Genomic DNA, 14,979 nt, shown 5'->3' on the forward strand with positions numbered 1-14,979 from the left:
ATAACCTGCTGCTAGTTGTCCTCTCCTCTTTCCCTCCCACTTTTCCCAACAACAGAGCCTTCTCCAGAGTGTTAGATCTTTGCATACTGTCTCCAAAGTCTAAAAATCTGAGCCTGGTCATTTATGCCTTGAGTGAAAATCACACATTTTACATCTGTTACGTCCTCCCAGATACGGCCGGCAACCACAGTTAGATCAGGGAAGGGCCCTGATTGGCTCTGGCGTGGTTGTCGGCCGGCGGGAGAGATGCTGTTCGCTTATTGGTTCCCCGCCTGACAGCTACCCATATAAATAGCTGTCAGGCGGCTCTTTTGCTGGTTCCGTTCTGTTCTTGTTAGCGCTGTTCGCTCTTACTGTTACTTGCTAAATAAATAATTGTTGAAGCCACGCTCCTCAGTCATCTGTTCATTAGAACTTAAAAACATCACTCGAGACCAAACAGTAAGAAAAGACTCTCAGAGTTTTTTTAGTGTTTTTATTTTATTTGTTTGTATATTTTTATCAAATATGAATTAGATAACAGATATAAGTACAGACATGATTATGAATACATGAAATGAATACGAATACAAGGGAATATTAGGGCAGGGATGGTAGGCAACCCGGTGCGCTTATGCACGCCCCTTACAGCCCTCTTAGGAATGGGGTGAGGTCGACAATAGAAAGTCTAAGGTTAAAGTTTTGGGGGTTTGGGGAAGAAACCACTGAGTCAGGTAAAGCATTCCAGGCATTGACAACTCTGTTACTGAAGTCGTATTTTCTGCAATCAAGTTTGGAGTGCTTTACCATAAGTTTGTATCTATTGTGAGCTCATGTGTTGTTGTGGTTGAAGCTGCAGTACTCATTGACAGGTAGGACATCGTAGCAGATAATTTTATGTACTACGCTTAGGTCAGATCAAAGACGGTGAAGTTCTAAATTGTCTAAGCCCAAATAGAAAGAATCATTTGTCATAGGACAGGTCTTTTCTTGGCAGGACTTGGATAATTGCAGCAGACGGAAATTCGGTAACAGTGGTAATTGGTGCATCGTTGGAAGATATGAAGGAATAGGTTAGGGATCATAGAAAAAAATCTATATGTCACTAAGAGTCACATAATCAATCAACAATTGTTGATCAATTGGAATCAACAAATTCCAATCTCTCTCTTGGCTCTGTTGCATCTATTCAGACTCACTGCTATGTCTGTTCTAAAGAGTGTGTGTGGCATGTGTTGAGCAAAGTGATTGATAGATCGATTGAATCAGTTTTGCTACCATCCCTCTTCAGCAGGTCACCAACAATGAGAAACCAGCTCTCAACACTGTGGCCTAACTGTGGAACTGTCCAACCTTTCTAGGTTTGTTTTGTACCCCCTTCGTTTACCCAGTTCTGTTATAGTTCCAGTTGAATAAAATATCAAATCAAAGCCAAACAGAAAAGGATTGTGAAATAAATGAAGTCCCAAGCAGTGCTTTTGTTTAGGGTTTCTCTCCTCTTCCTTTCCTTCCTTTATACAGTCAGCAAACGGCAGGCAAATTTCTTGGCAGGCAACAGGGTTGGGCTTGTCATGCTGCTATTATGTTGTTTCTGTATTGTGCTAAACTATATAAAACTATATACAGTACAGTACTGCCAGCTGAGCAGATTGATGCTATTGCACAATTCTGATTGATCACCATTTGCATTTAGCAGTGGCCCATTGGTTCTATCTTTTTTGTAGAATGGTGTTTTTCAACTTTGCCAGCTTTAAGGTCTGTAGACATCAACTCCCACTATTCCCAACTCTAAAGTAGCCACCTGATCAGAAATCAACAATCTGTTGCTGGATGCTGTCAGCATATTGGGGGAAATACTACCTTAGCACCAGTGCAGCTAGAATGACCTCTTCATCCATGGACTAGGGAAAAGGCAATGCCATGAGGATATGGTAGTCAAAAAGCTATTGCCTGGTGTACTTTCACACTATGGTTAGGGGCAAGAGGAGAAATGTTAAAGAAGAAGCCAGGCCAAAAAAGGAGGACCTTTTAAAGTCTGTTTTTGAAAAGTGGCTTCTTTAGCCAATCCTCTCATTTCATTTTGACATCTTTTTAAATATTTGAAAAAGTACACATGCAGGGCTCTTAATCCCCTTTCTTCTAGACTAAACACACTCCACTTCCTCTTACTGTCCTCATACAATTGTGTTCATTTCTCTCGAAATATCATTTTTGGGATGAATTGAATTTGAAGTTTCTTAAAGGGTTCAGAGGTCCACAACTCTGCTTGGCAAATTCTGTTTTCTAAGGGTAAGATCTGAGGGTGTCTTCAGCTTATTTTGGGATGTTGCTAAGTCTGACATTGCCAAAGATGTTATGTAGTGATGCCAATGGCAAAGCTTTAACTCAAACAGAAGCCAGACACCACACCAAACCACTATGAAGTTTGTAAATAAGTTTATGGCTTAGCATTATGTATGAAACAGGTCACTAGGATGAGCAAACAGAATATAGTTAAAACAAAGCTAGTTTAATGAATCCAGACACTAGTCTGTTAGTCATTAACTTCCTAGGCTGGTATACTTGATATTTCTCTACTTTTCAGGTTTCTGCCGAGGTCGGTGAAATGAGGACCCAGATTTCGTGGGGCAATAGGCTGACTCTGTAAACCACTTAGAGAGGGCTGTAAAGCACTGTGAAGTGGTATATAAGTGCTATTGTTATTACAGATAAAAAAGGAGTATGCAGCAGGGCTGGGCTTCTGCCAGTTTGGTGCGTGTGCAATTTTGCTCCACGTGCATGTGGAGTTGTCTGTAAATAGGTCTGTACATGCACAGAACATTTAAAAAGGTCAAAAAAAGATGACACGGTGACCAGGGAACCGGTTCGGGGGCATGGCAAGCATGCCATCCCTACCGTCCCTAAACATGCTGGGCTTGTCGGCTGGAAAGTGACAGCCTGAGTATGAGACCCGAGCGTCGTATAATGGGGTGAGCACTCATCTTTACCTAGCTTCTGCCCTCCTACCAGTTGGAAAGCATGCAAATGTGAATAGATAAATAGGTACCACTTTTGTGGGGAGGAAACAGTTCTCCGCGATGTCGTCCTGGCCACATGGCCATGGAAAAGTCTTTGGACAGCACTGGATCAATGGCCTTGAAACAGAGATGAGTGCTGCCCCCTTTAGTCAACAACCACTAGTGGAGTAAAGTCAGCAGAGACCCCTTGTCTTTTATTTCTCTAGGGCACCATTTTACAGATATTTGTTTGTTTATTTATTTATTTCAGGGCCTCCCAATTCCTTTGGTGGCTTACCTTCCAGCATCAGTAAAATGAGGAACCAGATTGTTGGGGGCAATCTGCTCACTTTGTATACTGCTTAGAGAGGGCTACAAAGCACTGCAAAGTGGTATATAAGTCTAAGTGCTATTCCCATTGATATTACAGTTAAAAAAGGACTCTGCAGCCTAAAAGCAAACATCTAAAGCAAAATAACAAAACAACTCCATCCAACAGTAGACAGAGTTCTACTCTATCCCAAAGCCTGGGAGAATATCCATTACTTCTTGTCCTGCCTTCAGGTGCTTTGGATAATAGCTTGACTCCCTCTTCTTTGTGGCAGCCCCTTAGACACTGGATCATGAATATCATGTCACCCCTTGTCCTTCTTTTCATTAAACTAGACATACCCAATTCCTGCAACAGTTCTTCATATGTTTTAGCCTCCAGTCCCCTAATCACCTGTGTTGTTCTTCTCTGGACTCTTTCTAGAGCAGGGCTTTCAAACTCCCGGCCCGCAGGCTGGATATGTTACAAGCTGGCCACGCCCACACCCAGTTTAGCAAAGGGGGAAAAAGTCCTAATAAGTCACATGATACTGCCATGATGATGTGAGTTTGACACCCCTGTTCTAGAGTCTCAACTTCTTTTTCATATCACAGTGATTAAAACTGGATGTACCATTCCAAGTGTGGTCTTACCAAGGCATTCAGTTTATGTGATTTACCACCACTACCACCACTCTCATACGAGTCAGAGTATCCAGGACTGTTACAGTGGGATATTGCATAATCCAAGTATCAGATCTAATACCAAAGTTTAGCACAACTCTTTTAAAAACAGATCATTTTTTGTTAACAAAGATCCTTACTGATACTCACATATGCTACAATGGAGGAGGTCTTCTCTCAGGATATGATGAATTTCTTTGGAGGTCAGGGCATGCAGGCTTCAAAAGTGTTAGGTTTTTTTTTGTCATTCTAGCTCTTGTTTGGAGGTCAGCCATCTGTTTTTCACATTACAGGTCTTTTATTAGCAAATTCTTTAGTGTAGCAGCTTCAGTGTTCTTGTTATCTCCATCGTGGCAGGCTAGAATCTGCCCACAATTTCTAATGTTTCAGCTTTCCATGTGAAACCAATTTCTCCCCAACTTCAGCTTTTTGATCTTGCTCATAACCTAATATTTTCTCTCCTGCAATATTTTCCCACTTGTCCTCCATTCATTTCCTTAAGTGATTACAGTGCATTTGGGCTGCAATCAGAGAGCATAGATGTCCCAGTAATAATCATAAACAAGTAATTAGAATCAATCAGTTAGGTATACAAATGATACTAAGTATGAGATTCCCCCATCAGACATTTAATAAGATGCAACAAGAGAAGCACCCACCATTTAAGAGTTTCTCTCGAAATATCTTGGATTTCAGCTCCTCTGTCAATATAATCAGTAACTATTTTGGTTGGCATTTATCAATCCAGATTTGCTGGACTTCAGTTCCTGCTGTTCTTTGTTGCTGGAATCCAACTTGATGGGGAAGCTGAGGGTTTGGGGAAAGCTAATTCAACTAAACTAAAGACTTATAAAGGAGAATATTTGTAGCTCAGGGTTGAAATGAAGAGTCCTGGTTGCTCTCTGAGCTTGGTTGTTTTCTTGCAGATGTTTCAATACCCAAACTAGGTAGCATCATCAGCAACAAGGAACCCTCAAACCAATGCTTAGTTTACATAACATAGCTTTGATTTAATTTGATTTAATTGCATAGATCACTAAGATTACGTTCCAGAAATTGGGTAGGGGTGCTAATGCTTTACAGCTCTCTCTGAACAGTTTATAGAGTCAGGATATTGCCCCCAACAATTTGGGTCCTCATTTTACCCACCTCAGAAGGATGGAAGGATGACTCAAACTTGAGCCTGGTGAGATTTGAACTGCCAAATTGCAGGCAGCCGGCAGTCAGCAGAAGTAGCCTGTAGTACTGCACTCTAACCACTAGGCCACCATGGCTCAATTAATTCCATTATTACCTATCACCATTCCATGCTGAAATGGGGTTTGGTAGGTTGTAGTTTTGCATCTTATGGGACCTAGTCATTTTCTTGAAATCTTGTGAATTGAGTCATCATATTAAGCCATAATGTAGTTTCTTTGAAAATGAATATACCCTGTGAATAAGTAATTGTGATTTGTTAGCCCTGCTCTAGGATCTAATTCCGTGATGATGAACCAATGGCATGCGTGCCACCTGCCATTTGTTAGGGCACACAATGTGTTGCCCTGTCAGTTCCAGCGCGCATGGGTGCACTGGCCAGCTGACTTCGGCCTTCTTTTGAGGCCATTTTTTGCCCTCTGGAGCACGAAAAACCGCCCCTACGGGCAAACCAGAAGTTCAGGAACAGACTTCTGGTTTGGCTGTAGGGCCATTTTCCTGAAGGCTCCGGAGGGCGAAAACCGGTCCTACGAGCAAACCCGAAGTGACATCTGGTTTATCCGTAGGGCCATTTTTCACCCTTCGGAGGCTTCAGAGAAGCTCCTGAAGCCTCTGGAGGGCCTCCGGGAGGTTTGGGGGGCTCTTTTTGCCCTCCCCAAGCTCCTAAAAAGCCTCTGGAGCCTGGGGAGGGCAAAAAAACCATGCCAAAAGCAGGGGGGAGGGCACTGGTCGTGTGTGCATGTGCACACGTGTGGGGAGTTAGCCAAAAAAGGTTAGCCATCACTGATCTAATGTGTTGTGTGAATTTAAGCTATGCATTAAATAATTGCATACTTTGGCTCAAGAAAATATTATAGATAGGCTTTTTATGTTTCATCCAAAGCTTTACAGATGGGATGGGGTAAAAGAGGAATATGGAGGAGAACACAGTGCTCAAGGGGGGAAAATCAATCTGTTTTAGGGATCAATCTTTATTTTTATGGCCCGGCACACTTCAGACTTCATATTGCTCTTCTTCAGGAAGACAAAAACACCCCCATTAAATATTATGATTATTGTACGTGTTATTAGGAACAGGGATATGTTATCAATTTCCCACCCAAAAAACCCCTTAGGAACAATGTACTGTGATATTTATTATAGTTAAACGTGCAAGATATCTGGAAAAAAAGCATTTGTCAAAAACAATATTTTAAAAAAGATAACAGACATATTTATTATAAAAAGGAGCCCTTAATACAGCATGTCACATCAATGAAAAATAACACAGCTTTTTCCAATTAAAGAGAGAAGAAAAGCTCATTTTTTCAGTCTGTGATACAGTACAAACTCGAATGTTTACAAGCTTCAGAAAAGATTCCCGCTGCTACAGCTATTTAACAGCTGTGTTAATCAAAGACTTCTTGCAACAAGAAGTTAAAAGACTCTGACCCGCTCTTTATATGAAAGTATGAATCATCAAAAGAAAAGTGAGAGTCTCTGCATTCTCACATCTTAGAAGATATTAACACTCCTTTACTATGTAAACAGCAAAAACAAAATGTCTTTAAATTCCCAGATAATGAGATAGCACAGATTTGTATCAGGGATAGAAATTTCTTCTCCTTACTAAGATATTAGTCACTGTAACTACATGATCCAGTGTAAGTGAAATTTTATAGTAAGTTAAGCATTTTTGTTTACTTATCATTTTTTGGCCTATAAAATGCCACATACTGAGCGCCACAGAGGCATTTTTCAGACTCAGCCTGGCTTTATATCTATTCCATATTCTCAATATGACATATCAATCATTCAGAGTACAGCTGGAAATGACCTTGGAGGTCTTCTAGTCCAACCCCCTGCTCAAGCAGGAGACGCTATATCAGTGATGGCGAACCTATGGCACGCGTGCCACAGGTGGCACACGGAGCCATTTGTCAGGGCACATGAGGCTCTGCCCTGACAGTTGGCCAGCGCGCATGCGTTCATCCTTTTTTAAAGCCATTTTTCACCCTCCCCAGGCTCCAGAGGCTTTATAGAAGTCTGGGGAGGGCAAAAAGAACCTCCCCCACCCCCCTGGAGGCCCTCCAGAGGCTTCATGACTTCCGATTTGCTTGGAGGGTCGTTTTGACTGCTCCGGAGGCTTCAGGGAAGCCTTCTGAAGGTCCCTGAAGCCTTCGGAGGGCTTAAAACGACCCTCTGAGCAAACTGGAAGTGACTTCCGCTTTGCTCGGAGGGTCATTTTGACTGCTCTGGAGGCTTCAGAGAAGCCTCCTGAACAGGGGTGGGTTTTTTGCCTCGTTCCAACCAGTTCGGTTGGAACAGGGCCGGCAGCGTCCTCGTGCACGCGCGCAGTGCACGCATGCGTACTAGCATCTGTGCGATGCTCCAGCTGCTCCTGGAAGATCGCGCAGGCGCTGTATGCGTCCTGCGCATGCATGGAAGCGCAGAACTCGTCAAAACCGGGTAAGGAGCGCGGGCGGGCGGGTGGGCCCTTCGCCGTTCCCGGAAGTTACTTACTTCCGGGTTCGCCGACCAACCGGTTCGTGGGGACTGCCGCGAACCGGTTGAAACCCACCCCTGCTCCTGAAGGTCCCTGAAGCCTCTGGAGGATGTCCGGGGGGCTGTTTTCGCCCTCCCAGGCTCCTATAAAGTCTCTGGAGCCTGGTGAGGGCGAAAAAAAGCATGCAAAAAATGGGGGGGAGCACCTGTAGTGCACAAATGCACACTGGGAGGGTTGCACATTGCGTTATGGGTGCGGCACACCCGCACATGCCCCCACTGCGCTCCCCCCACTTATTGCACGTGAGCCAAAAAAGGTTTGCCATCGCTGCCCTATACTATTTCAGACAAGTGACTGTCCAGTCTATCCTTAAAAACCTCCAGTGATGAAGCAACCACAACTTCTGATGGCAAGCTGTTCCACTGGTTAATTGACCTCACTGTTAGAATGTTTCTCCTTAATTCCAGGTTGCTTCTCTCCTTGATTAGTTTCAATCCATTGCTTATTGTCTTGTTTTCTGGTGCTTTGGAAAATAAGTTGACCCCCCCTCTTCTTTGTGGCAGCCCCTCAAATAACGAAATACTGCTATCATGTCACCCCTAGACCTTCTTGCTAAAGTTTAATAAAACAGTACTAATACTTCATGTGATTTTGATTCTATGCCTCTGCTTATGCAAGAAAGGATTGTATTAGCTTTTTTGGCTGCTGCCGCATACTGCTGGCTGATGTTTAAGTGATCATCCACTAGGACCAGTGGTGGGTTTCGGCCAGTATGCCCTGGTACGGGCATACTGGTGGCAGCTGGGAGCAGCGGCCACTGTACCGGAACGGTGTTTTGGTGGGCCCACCCGCCTGCCCACCCATGTTCCTTACCTGTTTTTAAGCCAACTGGACTATTTGTGCATGCATGCGCAGCATACGGCGCCTGTGTGACTTCCGCTGAGCAGCTGGAGCGTTGTAGGGTGGTGGGTGCACATGCGTGCGCAGATGCATGCCCGAGGTGGACGCATGGCCCCGTAGCAGCGTACCAGTTGCGACGGTATCCAAGGTCCCTCTCAGTTACTGTTTTTGCTTAATCTGTATTTGTATCTTTGGTTTTCCTTCTCTAACTTTAAAATCTTGCTTTTCTCCACATTAAATATCATTTTGTTGGATAGAGCCTATTGTTCAAGTCTAATATCCATCTGGATCCCGAGCTTGTCTTCTGGGGTGTTGTCTATTCCAGCTGCAAATTTGATGAGTTCCCCTTCTGTTCCTTTATCTAAGTCATTTATTAAGATAGTTGGCCTAAGATGGAAACTGGTAGTACTCCACTGCTACATATAGTACATATATATAGTACCCTTAAGGAATACTTGTTGAATATGATTTGTCAACCAGTTACAAATCCACCTGATGGTGATTATGTCTATCCCATATTTTTCTAGCTTATCAAAAATTCGGTTGTGGTCTACTTCATTGAATGTCCTATTTAAATCTAAGTATATTACAGTATACCCACAGCATTTCTAGCATAATAATTTTTAAAATCTACATTAACCTTAGCTTTATCATACTACAAATGTCCATGCTACCCAGATCTTGGATTGTGTCCTTCAGACTACAAAAGCTAAGAAAGTGCTCCAAAGAGAACTATCACTGATTGTATGTGAAGTATGAACCATAAAATCTCTTAAATAAGTGATTTTAGAAATCAAGGTAGTTTGAAGGAACCTTCTTCCATTTTTATTAAAAAGCCCTGGAAATGAATCTGATGATTGTGAAAATACACCTCAAATAGCAATATAGCAATAGCAGTAGACTTATATACTGCTTCATAGGCCTTTCAGGCCTCTCTAAGCGGTTTACAGAGAGTCAGCATATTGCCCCCAACAATCTGGGTCCTCATTTTACCCACCTCGGAAGGATGGAAGGCTGAGTCAACCCTGAGCCGGTGAGATTTGAACCGCTGACCTGCTGATCTAGCAGTAGCCTGCAGTGCTGCATTTAACCACTGCGCCACCTTGGCTCTATTGTTTCTGTCATTTCTAAAATGTTTGGCTCTGTTCTTATCTCTAATTTCTGCTATCTCTTTTCTAGTTTCTAGACCTCAGAGATCTCCAGAAGACCTGAAAATGCTAATGGGAAATGTGAACCAGTTAAATGAAAGTTTTCAGAATCTTCAGTTGAAAACAGGGAAGCAGTTACCCTTCAAAGGAGACTTCCTGGACCAAATTTGGAGCCTGCAGGACATGCTCCAGAATCATTCTGACTCTTTGCTAATATTGAGCCGCTCACTTCAGAAGTTGGAAGGGGCACTCAGGAGCCTGCAGACCCAGGCAACTCAAGCAGATCAAGTCCTTTCTGGCCTACGGGATAGCCTGAGCCAGCAAAATGACCTGGCACAAATGGAAATCTACAAGCTTGCTGTAGAGGGAAATAGTAGCAGTTTGCTTCTGAGGCACCACGAGGACTTACTCTCTAAACTGGCATCTCAAGTGGAGAGCTTGAATGACCAACTGACAGAGGTAGGTGGGCATGTGGGTAGCATGAACCGGACTCTGTCTTATGACGTGGGAATCCACCACACCCGTATCCAGGACCTGCAAGTCCTTATCAGCAATGCCTCAGAAGATGCTCGGCAGATGCGCTTTGTCCACATCGCCATGGAACAGCAGCTCAAGCATGAGCTGGCCATTCTGAACAATGTGACTGAGGATCTGAGGCTCAAGGATTGGGAGCATTCCATTGCTTTGAGGGATATCTCAGTGATACGAGGTAAGGAGTGCAGCCAATGTAATTGCCTCTTGGGTTCAGGTGTAATTCAATGTTATCAAATTGAAGGCACTTCATGACTAAATACCTATGAGACCATCTTCTCTGGATTGAATCTGCCTGCCCGGTGAGATCAGGAAGAATGGGCTTCCTGAGGGCCTCTTATTTGAAGAGATGTCATCTATAGGGATCATGAGGGTGAGTCTTCTCAGTGATGGCTCCTTCCTTTGGAACAGCTATTCCTCATTATTTTTCCTCTTTGAGTTCAATGGGCTTCTGAAGGGCCATGACAACTTTGCTCTTTAGGAATGCCTTTGGAAATGTGGCGGTTTAGCCTGCTCCCTTTGATTGGTGCTATCATGATACAATGGTGGTGTTTATGTGTTGGATGTCTTTTAACCCTATTGTGGCCTTCTGTCAGCTCACTTGACTCCTGTGAGAACTTATTACCCTGTTTCCCCAAAAATAAGACCTCCCAGGATTATAAACCCAATCGGGATTTTGAGCACATGCGTTAACATAATCCCCCCCCCCCAAAAAAATAATCCCTCCCCAAAAATATTGCAACACAGCAGCAACCACGCTCGCCGCCTCCTGCACCTCAAAAATAGTAAGACCTCCCCAAAAATAAGCCCAAGTGCTTATTTCAGGGGTCAAAAGAAAATAAGACCCTGTCTTATTTTGGGGAAAACATGGTAACTATATACATATGTAGCTTAGAACATAGCAATAAAGCTACATGCAATGCATTGAGCTAATCTTTGTACATTATACATGAGCCATGGTGACGTACTGATTAGAATGCAGTATTGCAGGGTAACTCTGCCGATTGCCAGGATTTCGATTCTGACTGGCTCAAGGTTCACTCAGCTTTCTATCATTCCGAGGCTAGTAAAATGAGGACCCAGATTGTTGAGGGCAATATCCTGACTCTGTAAACTGCTCAGAGAGTGCTGTAAAGCACTAGGGAGAAGTATATAAGTCTAAGTGCTATTACAATTGCTATTGCTCCAGCAATATTATACATTTTTATAATAAAATACATTTTGACCATTCCAAGTTAATCATGGACCGTATTATAGAGGTTTAAATATATTGTCCTACCAGAGCTAATGAAGTCTCATTCCCTGCATGATACATGCACTATTAATTAACTTAATCTGGAATCATATCCCCCCCCCCCCGAGATCCATATGGCTTTCCCCTGATTACATTCTAGCCATTCTCCCCTGTTTGGCGAGGGAAATTAAAATATAGCCCCTGTTATTTGCATTTTCTTTGGTTGTATATAGTTTCTGGGACTATTTGTGATTCTTTTTTATGCCTTTAATTTTAAGGCTTCTAGTGTTATTGGTAGTTGGGCTACCTATACATTATATAAATTAATCAATAAATATCTTGTAACTATGGAAGCAAAATTTCTTAAAATCTTGGACAAGGGAAATAGGGTGAGAACACTGAATGTGTGAGGACAACAAGCATTGCTTTTAATTCTTATTTGGATTTGTGACATCATTGGGTAGCTAACAAGTAGCTATGTGGTGCCTTCAAGAAAATACATTCAGATTAAATGTATTGTTCTCGCTCATTTCTGGTTGTGACATTATTATGTGACAAAGAGATTCCCCCTCCCCCCCCTCCATATTGCCTATATGATCTGAACACAGAAATTCTGCTCCAGTCTACATGAAAAATTAAAGAGAGAAATGCTTCCTTTTCAACTAGCTTCATGCTCACGGTGACTTTGCCACCTAGTGGTGACACCACATGTGTTTGGCCTTTTCTTCTAGAACAAAATGTAATTATGGATATTTGACAAAATAGTTCTAGTATTGTTGTTGTGGTCCATGGATTCAGATGCTGATCAAATTCTAAATTAAGCTATGCTTGAAATACCAGCAATTTGATTGAACAGTTAAAGCAATCAAAAGCTCGGTTTGTTATGAATCTGTAATACATTTTCCCCTCACTTTCTTCCCAGCGGCCAATGTTGCATAATAGGATTTTGACCAAGGAGTTGACTTTGGGGTTTGAATTGGCATTAATTTCTTAGGGATGGATAGATCATTCTGTCAGCTTCACACATGATCATTCATTCTGTCTCTCTCATATTTGTAGGGCTATTTCCAGATGGTGTCAATTTCACACATGTTACCCATAAATCCGTTTAATTTAATATCCAGACTACTATGCAATATTTTTAAATGCACAAAAATACACAAATATACATCAAAATGGCTTTTCTGTCACAGCTTGTTTTTATAAATGTATTTCACCCAAATCATTCACATATGGATTATTTTTTCTTTAAATATGGCTTAAAAAACCTTTTTGGTAAAATTTTGAAGGTGAGAACTGCACCTAGAGAAGCACAGAATTGGAAGAAAAATTACATTCCAAATTTCACATTAGTACAAGAGCTAAGGAACAAGTAACTTTTAATCATTAGTTATAAAGAATTAAAATTTTCAAGCATTCTTAAAATCACCTGTGCAGCTTCCCATATATTTTTCACTCTCTTAGTATGTATGTTAGCTTAAATATTTAGAATCCCTAACCAACTTCGCTGTTGCCTATGATTCCTGGTGGATACTACACTGTGAAAAACCATTCTATTTTACCAATTCCCATTCATATTTTTTAATTGAATGTATACAGGAGATAATGGATACTTTAAAGATACCACACATATGGGTAGTAAACAGCTGTTGAGTCCTGTTTATTTTCTTGCTTTGTTTGCTTTTGAGCAAGTCACCTTTTCAGCCATCTCATTGAAATTGACAGTTTTTATATTTCCCAAGAAAGTTTCTGTGCCTCAAAACACAAAGGTAGACCCTTAATTTTTCCTGTCTGACTGTCTCTGTCAATCAATCAATCAATCAATCAATCAATCAATCAATCAAACAAGCAGCAAGTTGGGAAATTGAATTTATATAATGTAAATAGCACAAGACAAAAACTGTTAATCCTTTTCCCTCACATCAAAACTCTAATCCAAATTCCACATCCTGTGCTTTTGGGTTTTTATTTTTAACCCAAGCATTTAACAGATGGCTGTGTATAAATTGGTTTATAGCAAGAGTGGCCAACTGGAGTCCTAGAGCTCTATGTGCCTATAATTTAGCAGCCTTTGGCTGGCAAGGCAATTACCAAACAGTAATGGCATGGTTTTTTTCATTATTTTGATATGGAAAGAACCCCAAACTATGGTGCATGATGAACAGTGTTGTAAAAAGAATGGATGAAGCTACCATAGATCAATCTAGATGTTAAGACGAGGTGGCTAGAGTGCAATATTGCAAGCTAACTCTGCCCACAGCCAGGAGTTACCAATCCTGACCAAGGTTAATACAGCCTTCTATCCTTCCGAGGTCAGTAAAATGAGGAGCCAGATTATTGTGGGCAATATTCTGACTCTGTAAACCACTCAAAGAGGGCTTTAAAACACAATGGAGCGATATATATGTCTAAGTATTATTGGTTATTGCTATCTAATGATTGTTCTGAACCTTGGAACACTCCTAGATTGTGACTCTATTTTTAGTGGAAAACAATCCCATCATAACATTTCCCCATTTGCTAGCTTCCTATTTCAAAGAGGAGTAGGTTTCAGAAAGATGAATTCAATAGAGGTGCAGAGAGCTGGCTATCATTTTAAATGCACTAAATGTATAATGTCTCACAATAGTTGCTCACTTCTTCTCACCTTGTAGATGGTTTACAGCAGGGATGTCAAACTCAATTTCATTAAGGGCTACATCAGGGTTGTGTTTGACCTCGGGGGCATGGGGCGTGGCCAGGGTGGGCGTGGCATCTCAACATCACTTGTGTCAGGGGCACCTGTGGTGGCCCAAAAGCTTTGCCAGCGAAAATGGAGCTCGACCCTCCTGAGCTCCACTTTTGCTGGCAGAGGGTTGCAGAGCTTGGGGAAGGGGCACACACAGCCCTCCTGAGCTGTTTCTGCTGGCAAAGGCACTGTGGGCTGGTCCTTTGCTGTTTCCAGGGCCAGATCTAAACACCCTGTGGGCCGGATCTGACCCGCAGACCTTCAGTTTGACACCCCTGTTTTACAGGATTATGGTAAAGCACTGTTCTTGGAGTTCCCTATGAATATGATTTAGAAACTACAATTAAATAGTGGGTCAGACAATTTGACAGAATGACACCTATTCTTTGAGAGCTGCATTGGTTTCCAGTAAGTTTCTAGGTACCTATCAATGTGCTAGACATTACCTATATAGGTACTTCTCAACTTACAACCATTCTTTTAATGACTGATTGAAAGTATGACAGGTCTGAAAAAAGTGACTTATGACTGATCCTTGCATTTATGGCTGTCATAGCATCCCTGAGGTCACATGATCAAAGTTTGAATGCTTGGCAACTGGCATATATTTATGACAGTTGTAGTGTCCCAGGGCCACATGATTGCCACTTGCAACCTTCTCACCCAGCTTCCAATAAGCAAAATCAATGGTCTAAGATGGACTTGCTTAACACAGAAAAAAAGGTCATAAAATGGATGCAATTCACCCAAGGACCTCATTGCTTAGCAGTAGAGGGTCTAGTCCTTTA

At 42.1% G+C, this 14,979-nt stretch overlaps 1 protein-coding gene across 1 annotated transcript in view; it reads left to right on the forward strand.

Moving 5' to 3' along the window:
- The window catches only part of SCARA5 (scavenger receptor class A member 5), a 124,402-nt gene that overhangs the window by 61,057 nt on the left and 48,366 nt on the right, over positions 1-14,979 (forward strand). The window contains exon 4 of the mRNA XM_087717417.1: positions 9,730-10,407. Within this exon, the coding sequence (XP_087573543.1) occupies positions 9,730-10,407 (678 nt within the window). The remainder of the gene's footprint in view (positions 1-9,729; positions 10,408-14,979) is intronic.

This window comes from Thamnophis sirtalis, unplaced genomic scaffold (assembly GCF_051295495.1).
Source record: "Thamnophis sirtalis isolate CommonGarterSnake01/CBP01778 unplaced genomic scaffold, rThaSir2_p1.2 scaffold_6, whole genome shotgun sequence".
In the NCBI taxonomy this organism is placed as follows: domain Eukaryota; kingdom Metazoa; phylum Chordata; class Lepidosauria; order Squamata; family Natricidae; genus Thamnophis; species Thamnophis sirtalis.